Below are 20,746 nucleotides of genomic sequence, written 5' to 3' on the forward strand. Positions count from 1 at the left end.
ATTGAAGCACTTAGCCCCGGCCTGCGGCGATCTAGTCTGCTCAGTCGCAACAATGGCCACCGTTCCTGTTCCCACAAGTATACCTCCCAACCCTACGTGAGTTTTATCAGTCCCTCCAAGCTCCCACCCTACCAATATCTACCTTCCAGTCGACGACACAGCTAACAGCTCCGCAGTGTCTACGTACGTCCTGCCAAACGAACCCCAAACTCAAGCTCCTCAACTACTCCATTCCACATTCCTCCACGTTCCGATCTAACACTAACACTAATACACAGGTCCGCAACCTTGAAGAACGCCTAAAACCCGACGAGTTAAAAGAAGCGCTCTCCGAAATCTTCTCCGAATACGGGACGATCCTCGAAATCGTCGCGAAACGGAACCTCAAAGCGAAAGGGCAGGCATTCATCGTCTTCGACAACGTCGACTCCGCGACCCGCGCGATCGACGAGGTCAATGGCTTCGATCTCTTCGATAAGCCGATGGTGCTGGACTACGCGAAGACGCGGAGCGATGCGACGGTGAAGCGCGAGGGCGGGGATGAAGAGCTTGAAGCGCATAAGAGGAGGAGGCTGGCGGAGAAGGGTATGTTCTACTCACTTTTTTCTATTACTATGACATGGGATGGTGTGCTGATATAACGTGCGTGTATTTGCAGAACGCCGACAAGCCCACGAAGCGCTCGAAGCGCAAAAGAAACTGAAGCGCCCGCCCGTTGGCGCGCCCGAAGCCACCGGCCGCCCGGCAAAGACAACCAAGGGCGCGGGTCTCAAGCCTACGTCTGGAGCCGTGGCCGCCGTCATCCCCGACGAGTATCTGCCGCCGAACAAGATCCTGTTCCTGCGGGAGCTGCCCGACACGGCGGACCAGGAGAGTCTCACGGCTGTATTTGGGCGGTTTGAGGGATTCCGGGAGGTCAGGACTGTACCTGGTAGGAAGGGGATTGCGTTTGTGGAGTATGAGAGTGAGTCTGGGGCTATTAGTGCCAAGGAGGCTACGTCGGGGATGCCGATGGGGGTTGAGGGGAAGCCGATTCGGGTTACGTACCAGAGGCAATGAGCTTCTAATCTGGGTTTTCCCCCCCTTTCTCTTCCTTATTGTTTGTTCAGGGCGTTGTGGCTGGGTTTATGGTTTGCTAGTAGTTCGAGCATGCATGTATGGTATGGACGATACAGATACAGTATGGCCCTTTGTTCAGTAGGCTGAGGGATCTTAAAGGACATCAAACGGCAGGAAACATTTATATGCCAAACGGAAATGCACTACATACATACAGTAAAAGGGAATCAACATGCTAGAAAATAACATCATTGTCTTCTTGCTCTCCTAGCACGTCAGGCGCCTCTGGCTCCTCAGTGGCGTCCTTCTTTGCACCAGGGGCAGCGGCTGCTTGCTCTCGAGCCTCCTTCTCCCGTGCGGCTTGAATCTCCGCATCAACGGCCGCAACAGCAGCTTGCTTCTTCCCTGAGACTTTCTTGAGTCGATAGAACTCTTCTCGGTCGAGTTCGTCGAGTTCGGAGTTGATGTCTGGGACTGATTAGTGTATGTTGAGAGTGGTAAGATAAGGAATACTGACATTTGATGGTGTTTTCTGTTCGTGGGATAATAACATGCTCACTTGATCCGTGTGGTTAGTTGAGTCATAGGGTTCATGGTAGAATATCTCACATTGCATTTACTAAAACTGGTTAGCATATGCATCTCAACCAATGAAGCAAGACACCTACCTCTTCGGTTGACAACCTTGATCACTTCGTCTAGAATAACAAAGGCGGTCTATCACAATTAGTAGACCGCGCGCATATAACGGCTGAAGCCCATACCTGCAGACTGGCAAGTTCCACCAACGTCTCGACGGCACGAGCATACGTCTCGCGACAGCGTTGGACCTGTTGTCCACCCTTTCCAAGACCCGTGAGACCAAAGTCATTGATTGAGTCTTCCGTGTAGCTCTCGAAGTGAGGTAACAGAACACCGGAGACATTGTCCTGCTTCGCCCGCACGCGGAACCGGGCCTGTTTGGCGGACTCTTGGACTTGGTAGCCAATATCACCACCAACAGCGTAGCTCACTTCCGCGAGAGAAAATGCAGCGACTTGCATGACTCGTCCCATCTTCTGCTTTGCTTCATCGATCCGGCGGGTGATTTCTGAGTTTCCGGGTCAGTCGTGGATGCGGAGATGGGTCGTGGAGTATACACTGAACATACCGCGGAAACGTCTATGAAATGGATTAGCATTGGAAGGCGCATAATTGAAGAGAAAAGACCTACTTTGTTAAAGCTTCACTCTTTCTCTTAAGCAAACTGTGGCCAGTCTCCGCACCCTTTAGCTTACTCTTCATCAACCCGAGCGACTGGCGAGTCGGGAAGACTGCCTCACGGCCCTATATAGAAGCAGCATGTCAATACCACGTGTATCAACTTATCCAAATTGATATAGCGACAATCAACTCACCACTGCTCCGGACATTGTTCAGATACCCGGAGACGAAGTTGAACTGGAGGCACAAGCCACGATAGCGGACCAAAGGCGGAGAGGGACGATAACATCACTGACACAGCCAGAGGAAGCTTGGACCACCCGGTGGCCGCCGCTTCTATGACACCCATCACGTGATTGGGTGCCTCTGCCAACTTCGTCGCCGAGCGCTTGTCGGTCTTCTCACGACGCGACGAGAAGCCTTTCCCGTTCATGCCAACCCTATTTACTGCGCCTACGTGTTGACCGTGTGAGTCGGTCCCGCTCTCTTGAGTGGCGCAATGCCAGGGACGCTTCTGCCCCCGAGATCCCACCGGCAACACGCAGAGATGGATCGATCGGCGGCCCTCCGGCCTGATCTGTATCTGATTGTAAGTGGAATGAGGTGCGACTGAGGGTGCGTGATGTTAATCATACGTTTGTGATTCTAGGCCGATAATGACAACGTTTACGAACAAGATCTTCTCCGGAATCCCGGTAGCGTCAAGCCATGGCTTGCATACATCGAGTACAAGCAGCAGAACGGGACGCTCTATGAGCAGGCTTTCGTGGGTTACACTCTTGGTGCTACATTTCGCATTATGCTGAACGATTTACAGGTTATGGAGCGTGCTTGCAAACAACTGCCGAGGTCCTACAAGCTGTGGAAGATGGTATGAAAAACTCTGGGCGTACCCTCGATATCTCGAAACGAAATGCTAATAATCTTTAGTACTTGGAATTCCGGATGAAACATCTCAAGAACCGCAATGCTACCAAATACAGGGATGAGTATCAGAAAGTCAACGCCCTGTTCGAGCGTGCCCTGATTCTGCTCAACAAAATGCCCCGGATATGGGAGATGTACCTCTCCTTTATGCTTCAACAGCCGCTTGTCACCCAGACCAGGAGGACCTTTGATCGAGCGCTGCGAGCATTGCCGGTGACTCAGCACAACCGGATCTGGAAATTGTACAAGGCTTTCGCGCGCTCTGCTTCTGGTCAGACTGCCGTGAAAATCTGGGCTCGCTACATGCAGATTCACCCTGAAAATGCCGAGGAGTACATCGGCTTGCTCGTGGAGATGGGTCAATATACCGATGCCGTGAAGCGGTATATGGAGGTGCTCGACAATCCCCGATTTCAGTCTAGAGAGGGAAAGAGCAATTTCCAACTGTGGACTGAGATGGTGGATTTGCTCGTCTCAAAGGCGAAAAAGATCGAGACAGGTCCTCATTCTGGCATTGATGTTGACGCGATTCTCCGTAGCGGTATTGATCGATTCGCCGATCAAAGAGGTAAATTATGGGCTGGACTGGCAACGTACTGGATCACCAAGGGCAACTTCGAGAAGGCACGCGATGTCTTCGAGGAGGGCATCACGACGGTCATGACGGTTCGTGATTTCACACTTATATTCGATTCCTATGTCGAATTCGAAGAATCCATCATTGGCAACTTCATGGAAGCTGCGGCCGTTCGAACCGATAATGGCCAAGCTGACGAGGAGGCCGATTTCGACCTCGATCTTCGAATGCTCAGGTTTGAGCAGCTCATGGATCGGCGGCCGTTCCTGGTTAATGACGTACTGCTCAGGCAAAATTCCAATAATGTCATTGAATGGGAGAAGAGGGTAGCTCTGTGGGGTGACAACAACAATGAGATTGTCCAAACCTACACAGCCGCTATAGCGGCCATTAACCCCAAGAAGGCTGTTGGCAAGTTTTCCGAGCTTTGGGTCAACTACGCGAAGTTCTACGAGCGTGGAGGTGATTTGGACTCCGCACGTGTCATTTTCGAGAAAGCCGTCAAGGTTCCCTTAAAGTCAGTCCAGGAACTCGCCGAAACATGGTGCGAATGGGCAGAGATGGAGCTCCGCAGTGAAAACTTCGATAAAGCGGTTGAGATCATGGCCAAAGCGACGCAAGCCCCGAAGAAATCGACAGTTGACTACTTCGATGAAACACTTTCCCCTCAGCAACGCGTCCACAAGAGCTGGAAGCTGTGGAGTTTTTATGTCGATCTTGTGGAAAGTGTCTCATCGCTTGAGGAGACTAAGAAGGTATATGAGCGAATCTTCGAGCTTCGCATCGCCACCCCCCAGACCGTCGTCAACTATGCAAACCTTCTCGAGGAGCATAAATACTTTGAGGATTCGTTCAAGGCATATGAACGAGGCCTAGATCTCTTTACTTATCCGGTTGCCTTTGAGCTTTGGAACCTCTACTTGACGAAGGCTGTGGATAGGAAGATTGGCATTGAACGTCTGCGGGATCTTTTCGAGCAGGCACTTGACGGCTGTCCTCCCAAGTTCGCCAAATCCCTCTATCTTATGTACGGTAATCTGGAGGAAGAGCGGGGCTTGGCCCGGCACGCGATGCGAATCTACGAACGTGCCACTCGTGCAGTCTCTGACGAGGATCGTTTCGAGATGTTCGAGTTCTACATCACCAAGTCAGCTTCCAATTTTGGGTTGCCCTCTACACGGCCGATCTATGAGCGCGGTATTGCGGCTCTGCCTGACCACGAGGCCAAGGAAATGTGCCTCAAGTTCGCCGAAATGGAAAGAAGACTCGGCGAAATCGATCGTGCTCGTGCCATTTACGGGCACGCATCCCAATTCTGCGATCCACGCACCAATGCGCCATTCTGGCAGAAATGGGAAGCCTTCGAAGTCCAGCATGGAAACGAGGACACCTTCAAAGAGATGCTTCGTATCAAGAGAAGTGTTCAAGCCCAGTACAAGTAAGTATCCCCTGCTCGGAGCCTCACTGACGTGATCCAGACAGTAGCTAACAACTCTGCCACAGCACCGATGTCAATTTTATCGCCTCCCAGGCCATCGCCCGCGGTCAACAGAAGGGCTCAGAAGACGGAACAGAATCTGGAGCTGCAGGGGAAGAAATGGATACCTCTACAGCAGATGCCATGGCTGCTCTGGAACGACAAGCACGTGCGCCTGTCGGCTTTGTTGCAGCCAGTACAGGTCCTGAAGGTGGCAATAACCCTCCGCCTGCCAGTCAAGCCCCAGCGGCCGCTGCTCCAGTGAATCCCGACGCCATCGACCTCAATGATGACATGGACGCTGATTAGATCTCTCGCAAACGCGGTTCCTTGAGTTCTCGCAAGTCCGAGCCACTCTCTCCCTTCTCTTTTCCTTCCACTCTCCTGTACCACGCAAGGCACACAACCACGCCCCAATGATTGTCTACACTCCAAACGCTATCTACCTACCATCTAATTACCTACCTCTCCGGCCCAATACTACTAGATCAATATATTGTCTCCACCCACACCCCATTTAGGCAAGGGTGTATGCACACCTACATTGAGTTGTGACCTGTGTTCGCGTTGCGTCCCTCTGTGCTCCTATCCATATCGATCTCCTATGTCTCTTCTGATATTTTATTCTTTCTATCTTATTTTGTTCTGGCTCTTGCAACCTTGTCTTACTATGCAAGTCAAGTTGAACTCCATCCGACCCTCCTTTGATGATTGCAATACCTATCTTCTTCAACGCACTGGCGTTCTGTTTATAGATGAGGACTATTTGGGACTTTGAAGCTGGAATACCATGCCTATCTCTGTCTACGTATATGTCCTACTTGTAGTTCTACATCCGCTTGTCACGGTTTGCAGTATGCGGGAAATGCGGCCCATATGTACCCCCATCGCGCTTGCCTCCCAAGCGAGGATGAACGACTTCAGGTTGGGTTGGAAGGCACGACGAAGATAGGGAAGGAACAACAGTACGCCCGCATTGGCAAGTCCATCGCAGTTGCCTTGTTAATCCGAGATGTTCACTCGAGCTAGGAAGGTGCGATGATGGAGGGTCTCAATATGGAAGGAACGACCCGCGGCCGGGGCCGGGGCCTCTATCGTGCCTGCCTTGTTCGGGTGACGAGTTGTTCTTATAAGGCAGGAAGGAGCGACCGTCAAGGTCCCAATACACTTTCCTCTTATGATATTCTAACTTTTGGATAGGCGCGGTTATGTGGTATAATGCCTGTCTTCCACCTCGAAGTAATACTCTGAAAGGAAACATATCCTTATCATGATCGCGAGTTCTAGCTGCATATACATTAAATTACATCAGACGGAAAACAAGGAGTATATTTACACGCCCCGATCTAACTCTTCAATCGAAAGGAAACAAAACATGACAAAACAAGGCTGTCGCTATGAATACCCAAGGTAGTTTAGTCGGTTAAAGAAAGCAAAGTTTTGGGCGGGAGTCGAAAGGTAAATACATGCATGTGGAACAAGATTGAGTGTCTTGTCCCTCGAATTACGACTGTACAGATTCGGTCTTCTCAGATTCTTCAAGTTTGGCCGAGTCGGAGACGACTGCCTGGTTCTCCTTTCCGTCTGGAGCGGGAACGTCGTCCGAGGCGGCGGCGCCAGTGGGTTCAGTAGAGGTGGTGGGAGGGGAGGCAGGAGCCGGAGTTGCTGGTTTCTCGTTCTCCTTGGGTGCGTCGGGGAAGATCTCTTTGAAAAGATCGGGTAATGTGCGGTCCAGGCGTTTCTTCGTTTCGGCCCAGAAGGTTTCTTTGCTAGGGTCTTGGGATGGTGGGACCAGGTGGCCCACGTCTGCCATGACCAGGATGATATTCTTAATGCTTTCGGGAATGGCTTCCTCCTGTGTAGTGGGTTAGATAACAGAGTATAGATTAGAGATGGGCGAGATGACTTACGAGACTGTCTCCCTGACCGCTGTTCATCATACGGTCTAGGATATCGAGGATCTTGAGCCACAGTTCTAGCATTCCCTCTGCGTTCGGGAGCTGGTCTAGATAGCGCAAGAAGATTTTGCAGACCAACGTCGCAGCTTGAACGCGAGTTTCGCCCATTCCGAGTGGATCTGAATGGAAGACTTCAGGCTTGAGCAGCCGCAAAATTAACGGGAAGAGAACCTGGTCAAAGATCGCTGTCCACTCCTTATCAGAGCCAATATCAACCGATAGAAGTGATCTTTGTAGAGTTGATATAGCGTGATGTCGGATGTCCCGACAAGGGTTGGTACACTGCGAAGTCAAGGAATGGAAAATCGGCGACCAGTATGCTGACCAAGCTGTATGGTTGAATTAGTCAATGACCGTCTGGAAAATTACTTTATATAATGGTGGCATGGACAAACCTTCTCCGTCTTCCAGATGTGACTGCTTGATCAGAGTCGGTGCCCGACCAGCAAGGTGGTATACAAGGCCAATAGCGGTTATGCCGCGCGTGACGACTGGATTTTCACTGCCGGTGATAGGTTAGCAGCACATTCAAGAAAGTAAGAAATCCTATTAAATGTGATGACAAACCTCTGCTTAGGTTGTTTGACCCCTTTGGATCGTCGCGCAAGAGTATCTCTTTGTCGCTCTTCGATATACCCTACGCTGCCCGCGCTAATGAACTCATTCGCAAGGCTGACAGCATACTCGTAGTTGTCGGCTGTAATTATAGGAGGGTTCGAGTCAACCACGGCCTTTAGGAGGTCAAACACCAAGGGCGCGGCTTCTTTGTGTTGGTGCAAGCGTTGTAGGATACCCCAGAAGTCGGGCGAGACAGTGATTTCATTTCTCAGAAGACTCCCATCGAAGACACATCGCGAAAGCCCTTTCACAATGGGTACGGCGACACTCTCCAAAGTATCCTGGTCGAAGCTAGATATACCGTGAAGGATGACGGGAACACGTACGAAAGGTTGTTCCTGGAGACTGTTAGCGGTGCGCGGTCGATTAGTTGAGGAACAACCATACATGGCTCAGTCGTAGCAGGTTCAGTAAGTAAGTCGTCACCCGGGATAGTGTGAGAGAGTGGAGGTTCCCTGCATCTCGAATAAAACCTTGCAGAGAAGCCAGAAGCCCCTCACCGAGATTCTCGATTGTTTGTTGATCTCGAAGGGTGAGAATGGCAGCTAGTTCCAGCAGGTACATCATTCCGGGGTCGTATTGACCTTTGCTGGTGTCCGGTCTGGCATTCGCCCTCGTTGAGGGAAGAGGTCGTTCTGGCTTGACGACAATGACAGCCGGTGCACTTTCTTCAGGCAATTGAGCTAGAAGCGACTCTACTATCAATGTTAGAGTGTCCAGCGGAAGGGATCTGGCGAGAAATAGTAGCGTTAGCATGAATTGAGTGGCAACTCAAGCATTAATGAATACTTACCTGATATTTGACAGAAGGTCGTCGATTGAACATGCGCTTACACAGTCTACAGTGCAAAGCGTGTTGTCGAGTTCCTCATCTGAAGGTTCCGGAGGGTCATCCGCTGCGTAGCTAGAAAGATAAGAGGTGAACGCAGATAATAAGCCGGTCTCACTGCCACGTCCGTCACGGTCAACAACTTGGGAAGGTGGTTGCAATGGAATCGGAGGAATGTCGAGGTCAGCGTTTAATTTAGAGTCAAAGGGCGGAATGAGGGAGTTGATGAAGAGGTTTCGAAGAATCTGAATGACATGGGACCAGCTTTGTTGGACTGACCGCTCGTTATTCGACAAGACTCGGAAGAGCACAACAGTCGCCAATTGTGCCCGAAAATCTCGCCCAAACTTCACAGCCAGCTCGCTGACCATAACAGTCTTCTTTCCGGCTTGTACTTCTGTGTTGAGAGCGGTACTAGGGGGGCTATTTGTTGCAAGAGTGCTGATCGAGGCAAGAGAGAAGATGATGCGGTCGAGCGCCTCTGTCAAACCGTAGCGGGCTGCGATTTGGGCGCATTGGTCAAATCCCATGACAACGCGGGAGTAGACAGCGTCATCTGAGGCGGACATGAAGACATAGGACAAGGTCGCGATGACGGGGTTCCAGGTAGCGGCGAACATGTCTGCGTCGTAGATGTTGGTTTCGCCAACAACTAGCTCACCGGCGGAAGTTGACTTTGCCAGCAACTCTTTCCACGCATAATCAAATGCGTGCTTATTATCGTGTTCATCAGGCAAAATAATTTCGTTTTGTTTTATTGAATCATAGATCTCTTCTAAAAACTCGGCGGCAAAGTCCTGACCTGCATTCAAGCCCCGCAAATTCTTGGAGAAGTCCTGACAAGACATGCGGCTTTGGGCTTTCATGTTAGGATTGTAAAGAGTCGTGTTCAACATAATGATCGCGTAAGTCAGGACAAACAGAGAGTCCTTGTCAGAAACCTCCGAAGGCTGTGCCTTCTCGATGTATTGTTCACTGAAGGTGGTGACGATCCGCTCAATCAGGGCAGACTCGCCGGGCAACCGGAATGCACCGAGAAGGTCTCGAAGCCCGTCAACCACGGATTTTCCAGCGAATTCAAGCTGATCGACGAAGGCAGCAAGCAGGGCCTCGTTAGATCGCTTCGAAATGAATTCACCAAGAACTTTCTTTGATAGACGGGTTGTTCCTTTTAAGAATCGAGCAACCTGGACAGGATCATCGGGATTCTCAATTATACCATGGGACGCCAGATACGCAATCCCTCCTTTCGGGTCCTCATTGAACTTTTGCGCTGCGTGCACAATGATCCTTTTCGTGTTTCGCTGATTTCGCAGACGTTCGTTGGATGGAAATCCTTCAATCACAGCCGGCTCATCAAGCCTATCGTAAATAGATTGAACGTAGCTCAAAAGGGCGTCTAGGCATAGCGGTGGCACATTGGTGGTGCTCCATGTTGCTGAATCAGGGAATGCGCTCCGAGAAAGTAAGCCGATCATATCCTCACACAAGTCAGCGCGGTCAGCCTCGCAGTCATAATTTACGAAGAGTTCGACCATGAAGCTTGGAATGCGTGTCAATACGCCAATGCTCTCAACCATCGCTTCTCGCGTTTCAGGCCTTCTGGCCCCCCCTTCGAGCCCTAACTTTTGTCGATCTTTCACTGCAACGGGCGTGGATCGTCCACTGCTGCTCTGAGAAGGAGGCGGTTTCACAACCTTGGGCGCCTGGGGAACTCCTTCATACAGAGCAGGATTGATTCCCGGCTCCCTAGGTATTTCGACCCGCGGATGGAGGCACGCAACTAAATATGATAGATAGAGTTCTTGCTGAAGTTTCAGAACCGAGCGACAGGTAAGGATGAGCGTGGCAGCCACTCTGAGAGAGCTAGTGAGAATAGCTAGATTCTCAGATCGAACGAGTTGGAATAGATGGCGGCAAAGATCGTTCTGCGCCAGCGATGCTAGGCTAGGGTGCCTGGCAATAGAAGGGCCCGCAACTTCCAACGCCACATCGATTATCCGTAACGCCATTACCCTCATCGGGTCTGTATGTTGCCGGTTTTCTGGATCTAGGAGATCGATGAGCACGCGAAACAGCTCTCGGATGGATGCCAACGAGTAAGGTTTGACTTCTTTCCCTGAGTCGTCCTGAGGGTTTGGTGGGGCGGTAACCGCAAACCCATTCGGTGTCTGATCAGATGAACTATCGTAGCTGCCGTGGTCGCGATCCGTAACGGCCGTATCGGAGCCCATGGCGGAAGGATGTTGAGAAGCGACAGTGTTTCCATCTACAGAAGGATCCATTTTGAGCTGTGTCCGCTCGACCTCCTCTGAGTGTGCCGGTTGTCGAGCCTCAACCTCAGTCGATTCCGAGGTAGCATCCAACACTGACAATCGCGAGAATATGACCTGACACATATTGACCATAGCTATCTCGGCTGACCTCCGGAGCACTTCCGAAAGGCGGACCTGACAGCACATGCTCAGACCAGTTTCCATCATCTCACAGACACTCTCATCGCCGAGCAGTTCTCCTTCCGGTCCGGACAGCATGCCTTCCATCAATTTAAGGATCCTCAGTAAGACAATCTCATCGGCGGCGGAATCACTCGCCTCGAACCGGCAGTGGGTAATTGCGGCGGACAGAAGCTGCATGGCCATGGAGATCCTCGGAGAATTGCGGTCGATAATGTTGTAGGAGAAGAACTTGGTCAGGGCAAGCAATGCGAGAGAGGTGATAGCGGCGGAGGTGGACGAGGAGCGGACGACCTGAAGAAACGGATGGAGTAGAGCCGGAGCATCGAAAGACTTGACATTTTTGCAGTCTTTGAGGTCACTCCGTAGACGAGTAAATGCAGAGATTAGAGGGTTATCCTGTATGCTCTTGCCTTTCTTCCCCCTCAGTCCCCACCGATTGGCAAGGGCGTGATCATCGTCCGCGGAGGGTCTCGATCTAGGACGGGTAGGCGTACTTCCAGGACGGGGACTCGACGGAGCAGAGGCATCGCGATCATAGACCCGCGAGACAGTCCCGCTGCCCAGGATGGCCGCAACGGAAGAGTGAGCCCATCGGGCATGTTTCCGCATGGCCGAGGTGACCGTAATGCATTCTGTTGTCACGAGGGCGACGGGGTCGACGGCGATGGGCAAGGAGGAGGAAGACATAGCGGGCAGAAGCGAGCGGCAAAGATTAGGAGTGCCCGGTCGAGAATGAGCTCAAATCATGGCCCTTCTAATTGGAGTTGTATACGATGGCCGGTGGATGTGGACACAATTCACGAGTCCCAACTGCCAACATGTAACCAAAGGCGGAGAGGGCTGCTTGCCTGATCGGAGTTAGCGCGGGACGCCGATTTGGGCTTAGTCCTATCTCTGGGCAAGATGAGTAATACGTGAACACCCCGACTTCGGAGGTCGATGCGGTAGCTGAGAGTACCATGTTACGTGAAAGAGACAAAGCTTTTGCTATTTAGGCTTTGATATAGTCTCGGTTAGCTGCCACATGAATACGATTGTACATCTGTCCTAAGATTTGGCTGTTGTTGTATAGATCCAGATGGATCCATGGTTGAGCGGCGGTGAGGTTGTTGATGGCTTCAGGTCCCACCCAACGATAAACAATCCACGAAACACCCTCGAGTCCTCCTTGCTGCAGGAAATATTCTCAATTAATCGATTCGTAGAGCGAGTAAACTGTTTATCGGCTTTTTTTCCCTTCCCCTCAAGATTTTCTGTTGACTAGGGCGACCACCAGCAGCAGTAGTACACGTGTTGAAGTGGATGACATGCTGGTCTCGAATAGAATTGGGCCAGGATGAATTGAAGTTAGTCTTATTAGATCTCAGCAGCGTAGATTAAAGAGATCTACTTAAGGCCAGTGCTTTGCTTGGGCAGGGCCCTCTCTTGTCCTCCACTGCATCAGCTAATGCTGGGTGGGCGCAAATCATCTGTTGCTGCAGCTCAACCACAACAAATCAACCATCACAACAACTCGCCAGCAGCCTCCGACAGGGTCTGCTCCCCCACGGTTCCGCGACGGAGACAACGTAGTGCAGTGCGACTGTTATTTTGTTTCTCTTGCGCTTTTTGTTCTCCTCATTCTCCTCATCTCAAACGTCCCTCAGTCAGCCTCGATGGAGGGGCTCTCCTTCGGCTTCCATCGCATGAGGACGTTTCATTCACTCGTTGACTCCTCTCTTTCTCGCCGGGCCCATCGGCCATAATATCTATCTACTGTCCTTCTCTATCATGCCATCTATCCTTTTTTCTATGTTCCCATTTCTGTAACCTTGGATGGGTGTACTTGTTTGTCGCTCTCTCTCTCTCTCTCTCAACGCCTGACCCCGGGCTACTACCGACAAGGTAGTACCCAGTAGGTGCCGTCCAGCAACTGAGCGCAATCCGTCGCTTCTTTCCCTCACTTTCCTCTGTTACAGCCTACGGCCTTCAATCTAATATTCGATACATCGCTCCTTCCGTCTCGCCATACCGACGTTCGCGCGCCGTCTCGACCTTCCTCATCATGGCGACCTCCTCTTGTGTCCCCTCGGACCTGCCCTTGGACCGACTCAGCCTATACCATGTCTCGGACCCTTCCTTGTCGTCTATATTCGTGTTCTATGGCCCAGTATCCACCGCGAATGCAACCGTCAGCAGTTCGCGCATTCAGGCGCATATCTTGACCCCCGCCGGTATCCAGAGTTATCCACGAATCACCATCTCCCCCGCAGCACCTCTCTATGCAGCCGTCAACCATCTTCCCCGAGATAAACAAGGCGATGAGATCTGTCGTGGTCTGGCCGTCAGTATGTTGAAGTACTTCGCCGAGTTGTCCGACCCCGCGAAGGAATGTCTGCTGGCTCTCGCTCGTGCGGGGAAGCCCGGAGGGCAGATTTCTAAGATGTTCGACGAGATGCACGCAGCCGATCTAGCAAATCGCATGACAAAGGTGGAGCATACAGCGGATATAGTGCGGGACATTCGTGGTGCGTTTCAAGAACGCAGGGTTCCCTGGGTCGATGTCGACGTAGTGCTTCCAACGGGGACCATACAACCTCCCGATCCGCCTGATCTTGATCCTCAGAGCCCGGATGAGTCTGCAGACCCTGAAGGTACTGTTGATGTCAGTTATGGGAAATATTCGTCTCTTATAAGAGCGCTGGGGTCGCCCATGTTTTTACCAACGTCTAGGCTGAAACGGGCTCCGTCACAACCCACGAATGTCAGCCGGTCCAAGGTGTTTTCGCAGAACCAGAAACAGTCTCTTCGCCTGACTATGTGCGAGGTAGTGGATACCGAGGAGAGATACGTGAGCAAGCTCTATTCCCTTGTGTGCGAAGTGGCCGAAGAATTCCGCGTGAGAGCACAAAGGAAGGGACCATCAAGTACAAGCCCTAACGAGTCCGATTTGGCCACCCTGTTCCCTCCATGTTTAAATGAGATCTATGATGTCAACATGGGCTTCTTGGAAGTGATCCGCAATGTCTTGGACGATACGGAAAGGGACGCCATTGCCGACATCACCGAGGATACTGAGTTGCCGTCTTCCTCCGCTCAGCGGACACCAGAAGATGAGCGGGATGCTATAGGCGCTGTCGCATTTGCTAACGCACTTCTCGAGTGGTTTCCACAATTCTCGCAGCCGTACGGAGATTATATGCGTGCTCATAATGCCTTTACTCAGACATTGAACCTTTTCATGAGGGATAAGAATTCTAGCTTCTCCAAGCGCGTCTATGAAACTGGGGAACAGAAACTAAGATCACTGCTTATGGAGCCTGTGCAACGGCTTCCACGTTATAGCCTGTTGATCGACACGATGACAAGCAGTCTCCCTCTGCTTCACCCAGCTGTTCGACCACTACTGAAGGCACGGGATATTATCAAGGACATATGCTCACTCGATGATCCGTCTTCGACTAATCATGATCAAGGTTTTCGACGACTAAAAGAGCTAGTGGATGGTTGGCCGTCTACCATCTTGCCAACCGGCCGTTTAATCACCGCCGTCGATTTCAACGAATTGTCTTCGCCATATCATTTGGACTGTTCGGATGCTGAACCCGACCCGGGAATCATGCTGCTTTACAAGAACTGCCTTGTGCTCTTATCGAAGGCCCCAGAAAGTAGGATGACTGCTCGTGGTCTGATGGCCGAACTGGATAATGCGTCATCTACGGCTCCTGGCATTGGAGGACCGTTCGCTTCTTCGGCGGAGATCCGTGTGGTACAGGTATATGATCTTCACACGGTGCGCTGCATGCAATCCGCTTGTAACCGAATACTCTTTCTTGCTCCTACATCGGCAACATCGAAGCCTACCCAAAACACCACCGTGGACCTGTTGGCCTTAGAGCCAGTCTCTACGTACGGGGGTCGTGCAGGTCGGATTGTGGAGGATATCATCAAAGCCAAGATAGAGGGCAGGTTTTCGGAGAACGAAAGGGAAAGTGGTAAATGGTCACTCCGAAATCCAACCGGCACCGTTGGCAACCTTGGCATATTAGCGTGTGTTTTTGAAGATGAACAAGGCGTGGAGATGAGCCGGCCTGTTCCGTCAAAAATCAGAATCGTATTCGATACGCCAAAAGCGCTTTGCAGCAAGGCATTAAACTATTCGGATCTGGAAGTGGTAATTTCGGTGTCCCTGGCGGGCGAGGACCAGTATCGGGTACACATGGACTCGATAGTGGGCGCCCCTTCATCGGACATTGTCACGGTGGACAGTTTCGTTCCGGTCCTCTCGAAACGCTGTGAGTATCCCTCACCTGCTTCTCACCTGTGACGTTTATCAACTAACTAGTAAAGTACTCAACATCCTTCAACCCTTACATGACACTCGAAACAGACACATGACGGAGTCGCTGGTGCATTCCAATATTGCTATCCTCAAATACCTCACTGGCCACCTCGTAGCCCAGCTCAAGCCTTCGCGCAGCTTTCGCCCTCCGTCGCCGACAAAACTGATCGCGAACCTGCTGGGTGGCGGCCATTCGAGAGAGAGTAGTACTTCTAGTTCTAAAGCACCCGGGTCGGGGTCTCTACTGGGCGAATTCCCCAAAATGCCCCCACCTCGCGCCAATCTCTCACGGTCCAATACTTTACCCTCCTCATTCCCCAACAAAGAGGAAACCCCAGTCAAAATTTCCGTCGTCGATACAACATCCTCAAAAGTCTCAGATAGTCCTTTCGCGGTACTGGAACAAGCATTTGCCGCGTATGTCCTTGCGTTGCAGTCCCGCAGCGGGAACATCGTGGGGCGTACCCTTCGGGCAAGGGACAATGTCGACCGCTCATCTGTCAATGAGTTATACAACGTTCTGTTGGAGGACCCCGCAAAGCTTCAGGCGGCAGCCGAGGTGGCCGTCGACACGCTCTTTGTCGCTTTTGAGACGTTCATGGAAAACGCGTGGAAAGAACACATGGGGCCAGTTCTGGATCCCTCAGGCTTACGCTTACTCCAGAACCAATTCGACACCTTATACCCCCGAGAATTTGAGGAGTGCTTCCGAAAGTTCCTCGCGGACATGAGCCCTCAAAACCGCCGCGCTTTCGCCTCACTTATTCGCCTCCTTGCGGACCTGCTCGATGCTTCGGGAAGTGATGGTGATCGAGGGGCTTTGACAGCTGCGTTTGCAGAAGTTCTAACATGTGAAGGAGATCCGATGCAGCACATATCTCTGCTGGATAGATTAGTAGACGACTTTGATCATATCTTTGACGAGTTTATCTCAAGCGGCTCATCACTGGAAGGGATTTTGACCAGCGATCTGACGAAGACCGCCTCGCAGACTCCTGGCTCCGTCGGATCCAATGCATCATCTTTTCGTAAGAGGTTCGGCTTTGGCCTCCATCGGGAGACTTCCGGGGAGGGCAAGGTTGCTTCCATTCTCAGGACTCTCAGCAAAAACAAAGGGCCAAATGACTCTGAGCCTGGAACAGCAAAGGGCTCGTTGCTAGTGCGCTCCAAGTCTATAGACCTGGATACGAGCTTGAGCTCTCTCTTACGCCCTGGTTCTCGTGAGCGCTCTGGTGCTTCCACCTCCCAGGAAATGCTTCGACGACCTGGAAGCTCGCAGGAGGACGCCCTGTCCACAGCAAAAGGAATCTCGGGAAGCGGCGCGGTGAGAGTTCGTCGAAAGCGCAGGAGCTCACTGTCGGACTTACGACCGGGGACGGCCTCCACTGATGTCTCTAATCTATCACCAAGTCAAGCACGCCCCACTACTCCCGGGTCTTCATCGAACAATGTTCAAGGCGAACTCACACCTCCGTCGAAATCCACCCGACCTCAGACTAGTCATGGTTCAGGGTCAACCGCTCGCAGTACATCACCGTTGAAAAGCACCCCACCTCCAAGGCTGCGTTCACCTAGCCGCCGATCACCCGTCCGCCCAGTCACTCCCAGTCGGAAAGAGAACATCGACCCGATAACTACTCCGTCGGAAAGGTCTCCGAGGAAGAAGATTGAAGATTCTGTTTCTCCCAATAACGAGCCAAAGCGCAGGTCTGGGATCACCAGAACCCCTGCTCTTAAAGAGCGGCCGGTACAGACCAATGGATCGGAGGCGAAGCGTCCACTGTCATCGTCTTCTTTGACAAGATCGCAGAGATTGAGGCTGCAAAGCCCTCAAAAGGTGTGTCTTCCAACCTTCTAACCGTCCTTTTTATGTAACTAACACCTGTAAAGCTCCGTGATCGTCTTCAAAACGAAAAGAAATCACAATCTGTTGCGCAAATGGGCTTGAAGGATGAACTAGAGCTGATTGGCCAAGAATTACGGGGGTTGAGACCGTCACCCATGCGGCTCCAGATAGATACAACAGCACTGCCAGGAGCTTCTGACGAAGATGGCTTGAACACTAATGCGGCAGCATTGACCTCCCGAATGCGAAATCTGGAACTAGCATTCGAAGCGCTATCAGGAGAACTCAATAACCGAACCTCTGCTATGGAAAAAGACCTCGAGTCCTCCCTCGTCGTCAGCGAAAAGCGTGCCAAGAAACTCGATGAGCTCTACCGCGAGGCTAGCGCCGAGAACGAAGCCTTATACGGCCGATTTAATTCGGAGTTGAGCAAACTCGCCAAAGAAGTTCGGGCCGGTGATGGCGAGGGCGCGTTGAAGTCTCAGTTGTCTTCCGCTATGGATGAGGTGGGAAGGTTGAAGAAAGAGAACTTCAGACTCAAACGCGAAGTCGGCGGGCTTCGTGCTCAACAAGCCGCTGTGGCTTTGCTGAGGGCTAGCTGGGAGTGATCTACTAGTTTTTGACTAACCTTTCCTTATTGTCGAGAAATATTTCTTTCGCATTGGAAATGAGCATATGGCGAATGAGCGTTTCTTGTGTTTTCGAATTCTCTAGAACTTGGTGGCTTTGGCGTCTGGACTTGGATACTATCAGGGGATTGGCAAGCATGGATGGACCTTCAAGCCTTCTCCTGTGTCGACTCCGAGGTTGGACCCTGCCCTTCTGGCAGACCGACCACATGTCTGTCTGTTTGATTACTCTCATTATCTTTTTCCTTACTATACATGTAGATTAGCGTGAAAGAAAACAAAGCTTGTAGTCTATACCGACCCCATGCATCTCAACGCCTCAAGGTCAATCATCTTGTACTTCCACTCCCAGTTTAATGTCCACGGCATGGACCCTAAATCAGGGAACGCCAGATCCATCGTTGGCAACGCCAACGGCATATCGGCTCCAAATCCCTCCAGAGCGAGAACGGGTATCCTATACCGCGATTGACCCGGCGCTTCACGATCCAATTTCGCGAAGAATCGAAAAGCGTTGAATTTTTGTTTTGGTTTGCGGGGCTGGCTTTCGTATTCCGATATGGGCATGTTGTGTTGGTGTCGGAGAGGCAAGAGGTCTGATTGGCGGAGGGGCCGGATGACGAGTTGGAGCTTTTCATTTTCTTTCGACTCGGACTCGTTTCCATAATCTTTCGCTTGTTGCGGTTGCGCATAAACGATTTGTTGAGGAGATGTAGATGTGGCTTTTGTTTGCGAGTTCAGAGGCACCAGTGAGGCACGCAGCCAGAAGCGGTTGTCCCAGAGTAACCAAGGTATATGTGTTGTGGGCTGCTGTTGCTGTTTAGAATCTACGTCTGTGGGCGAGGGCAAGGGTGAGGATAGTAGATCAGGTAGATCAAAGCGCGTAACTGGATCCCGGTAACGGAAGTATGGCTGGCGGGTTAGGAGCCATGTGTTCCTGTCCCTTATTGTGATACCAGTAGGAGTAGGTGTCGCTGTCGGGGTCTTTTTGCACGATTTGTTGGATGGGGAGGGCAGAGGAATGACAGGCTCAAAGATCACCCCGCCTATCGTGAATGCTTTTCTGTCGTCCTTGATGGCATCCTGCTTTCGTCCTTTTTGACTTGTGTTTGTCTTTGACTTTGGCTTTGGCTTCAGACCCGAATCCTCATCTGTGATTGGCATAGTGGTAGCGCCGGGAGCAGGAAATACTCGACCAGTAAACTCAGCGAACTTTCTCAACTGCCAGTGGTTATCTGGGAACGGCGAGATGAGTTCCGTCAGGCGGCGGAGGGTAAGGCATTCGAGTTGATGGCGGCGTTGAGCCGATATCCCCTGTTCTTCCTGGTCTTTTTCGGTCGATTGAACCTGGGTTTGTGGAGCTGGGGACAAAGAGGGAGATGGGGGTCTAAACTGAACAGTGAAAGTTCCCGAAGCAAGCGAGAAGTCAAGCAGCTTGCATTGAGACTTGAGAATATCATTGGAAAGGATATCTCCGTGACGAGCGAGATTTTGGCAATTCTTGGCAAGCGATAAGAGAGAATCCTTCTGTAGCGCGCGGGGGAAAGAGTTCGACAATATCATCGAGCGAATCGCATTCCGTGCCGTGAGCGTGGAATCGAAGTTGGTCGGGTCCGAGACGTAGGGAACGTTGTTCTCGTGACACGTCGCAATGAGATCGGACTTGGAGAAGGAGAGGAGCGGTCGGTGAATCAAAATTCCTCCTGTTGACATATTCCAACGTCTGCCGCTCTGATGTACCGACTGAGGCGGTTCAACAAAGGCATCCGAATAGACAGTTGTACTATCTCCGCTTCCAGCCACGCCATAAAGCCCATGACATTCTGGGATCCTCGCAGTAGACGCAATTCCAGCTAGTCCGGGTCCACGGGCACCAGACGCGAGTCTCCAGATGGTCGTCTCGACGTTATCATCTTGATGATGTCCCAGAAGCAAAGCCTCAATACCGTGGTCACGACATGCCTGTCCCAAGGCTTGGAACCTCAGACGCCGGGCCTGGGTCTCAAGCGCGGAGTTATTGATCCCTGACCAGTCGAGCTGGAGAATTTGCGTTGTTATACCTGGCAAGCACTGGTCAGATCAATAGTCCATCTCCGTGGGATAGGAAATTGCACCTAAGTCTCGAAGATAGCCAGCAACAATACTTGCTTCCTCGGTACTCTCAGGCCGAGCCTTATGGTCGACGACGAAAGCCGTGACGCTGACGTCTGCATCCTTTCGAGATCGAAATTGGAGCTCCCATTGCCGGCACAAGTACGCCAGCGCCATGGAGTCAGCGCCCCCGCTGACAGCTAGGCCTGTATGCTCATCAGGAACAACCTTCGCGGAACATAGTTTGGAAACTGCTACTTACCTAACTTGCGAGGCAAAATGGATGTGGTCCTCTCCGGGCGCAATCGCCGCGCCTCGAACCATGTCCGGCTAAGCGCATTGGTGAACTGAGAAGCAATAATTGCACCGCTGCTTGCAGATCGCAGAATGCATGATTGTGCCATTTACGGCATGTCGAGAGGGAAAGAGTTTGGCGAGCGAGAGGAAGGGTTTAACTATCCAAAAATCCATAGCCTGAAGGCTTGGCGTTTTAGGTGCAGGTGCTGACGCCCAGGTACGGCACGTGATGGCCACATGGTAGGAGACCTTATACCAGAGTCAAGGCACTCAATTCATAATAGCATTAGGGAATGTACTCGCGGATGTCAGTGATGGTGAAGAAGTTCACGGGGTGCTGTGTTATGAGAGCAGGCGTCTCTCGCTCGTTCCTCCGATTCAACGATACGTACTACCGAAAGAAGGAGCCGCGCTTATTTGCAATCATTGATATGTCCAAGGGCTAGAATAAGATA

At 51.6% G+C, this 20,746-nt stretch overlaps 6 protein-coding genes across 6 annotated transcripts; 3 read left to right on the forward strand and 3 right to left on the reverse strand.

The window, feature by feature from the left end:
• Positions 1 to 52: 52 nt before the first annotated feature.
• Positions 53 to 1,059, forward strand: BDV17DRAFT_288594 (uncharacterized protein; the record flags this gene model as incomplete). The annotated part of the gene is made up of 4 exons (XM_073761445.1): positions 53 to 96; positions 177 to 183; positions 279 to 585; positions 659 to 1,059. 4 exons carry the CDS (start codon positions 53 to 55, stop codon positions 1,057 to 1,059), a joined length of 759 nt encoding a protein of 252 aa, XP_073618355.1.
• Positions 1,049 to 2,505, reverse strand: BDV17DRAFT_238990 (H(+)-transporting V1 sector ATPase subunit D). The gene is made up of 8 exons (XM_073755912.1): positions 2,457 to 2,505; positions 2,273 to 2,385; positions 2,210 to 2,220; positions 1,824 to 2,149; positions 1,728 to 1,776; positions 1,669 to 1,678; positions 1,577 to 1,617; positions 1,049 to 1,527 (listed from the first exon to the last, which is right to left on the reverse strand). The coding sequence occupies exons 1-8, from the start codon at positions 2,469 to 2,471 to the stop codon at positions 1,295 to 1,297; spliced, it is 798 nt and encodes a 265-aa protein (XP_073618356.1). The 5' UTR covers positions 2,472 to 2,505; the 3' UTR covers positions 1,049 to 1,294.
• Positions 2,506 to 2,709: 204 nt separating this feature from the next.
• On the forward strand, positions 2,710 to 5,700 carry BDV17DRAFT_239048 (mRNA splicing protein SYF1). Its single transcript, XM_073755914.1, has 5 exons — positions 2,710 to 2,851; positions 2,912 to 3,028; positions 3,080 to 3,133; positions 3,193 to 5,204; positions 5,270 to 5,700. Exons 1-5 carry the CDS (start codon positions 2,762 to 2,764, stop codon positions 5,550 to 5,552), a joined length of 2,556 nt encoding a protein of 851 aa, XP_073618357.1. The 5' UTR covers positions 2,710 to 2,761; the 3' UTR covers positions 5,553 to 5,700.
• A 925-nt stretch (positions 5,701 to 6,625) lies between these two features.
• Positions 6,626 to 11,898, reverse strand: BDV17DRAFT_239058 (Sec7 domain-containing protein). The gene is made up of 6 exons (XM_073755915.1): positions 8,613 to 11,898; positions 8,207 to 8,549; positions 7,769 to 8,157; positions 7,597 to 7,703; positions 7,154 to 7,530; positions 6,626 to 7,098 (listed from the first exon to the last, which is right to left on the reverse strand). The coding sequence occupies exons 1-6, from the start codon at positions 11,792 to 11,794 to the stop codon at positions 6,748 to 6,750; spliced, it is 4,749 nt and encodes a 1,582-aa protein (XP_073618358.1). The 5' UTR covers positions 11,795 to 11,898; the 3' UTR covers positions 6,626 to 6,747.
• A 569-nt stretch (positions 11,899 to 12,467) lies between these two features.
• BDV17DRAFT_255879 (putative Rho guanyl nucleotide exchange factor) lies at positions 12,468 to 18,212 on the forward strand. Its single transcript, XM_073756989.1, has 3 exons — positions 12,468 to 15,381; positions 15,437 to 17,265; positions 17,319 to 18,212. The coding sequence occupies exons 1-3, from the start codon at positions 13,152 to 13,154 to the stop codon at positions 17,880 to 17,882; spliced, it is 4,623 nt and encodes a 1,540-aa protein (XP_073618359.1). The 5' UTR covers positions 12,468 to 13,151; the 3' UTR covers positions 17,883 to 18,212.
• BDV17DRAFT_239090 (tRNA lysidine(34) synthetase) lies at positions 18,039 to 20,430 on the reverse strand. Its single transcript, XM_073755916.1, has 3 exons — positions 20,257 to 20,430; positions 20,018 to 20,200; positions 18,039 to 19,963 (listed from the first exon to the last, which is right to left on the reverse strand). Exons 1-3 carry the CDS (start codon positions 20,396 to 20,398, stop codon positions 18,195 to 18,197), a joined length of 2,094 nt encoding a protein of 697 aa, XP_073618360.1. The 5' UTR covers positions 20,399 to 20,430; the 3' UTR covers positions 18,039 to 18,194.
• Between the last annotated feature and the right edge of the window lie 316 nt (positions 20,431 to 20,746).

Source organism: Aspergillus undulatus (assembly GCF_047715775.1).
Source record: "Aspergillus undulatus strain CBS 261.88 unplaced genomic scaffold BDV17scaffold_9, whole genome shotgun sequence".
In the NCBI taxonomy this organism is placed as follows: domain Eukaryota; kingdom Fungi; phylum Ascomycota; class Eurotiomycetes; order Eurotiales; family Aspergillaceae; genus Aspergillus; species Aspergillus undulatus.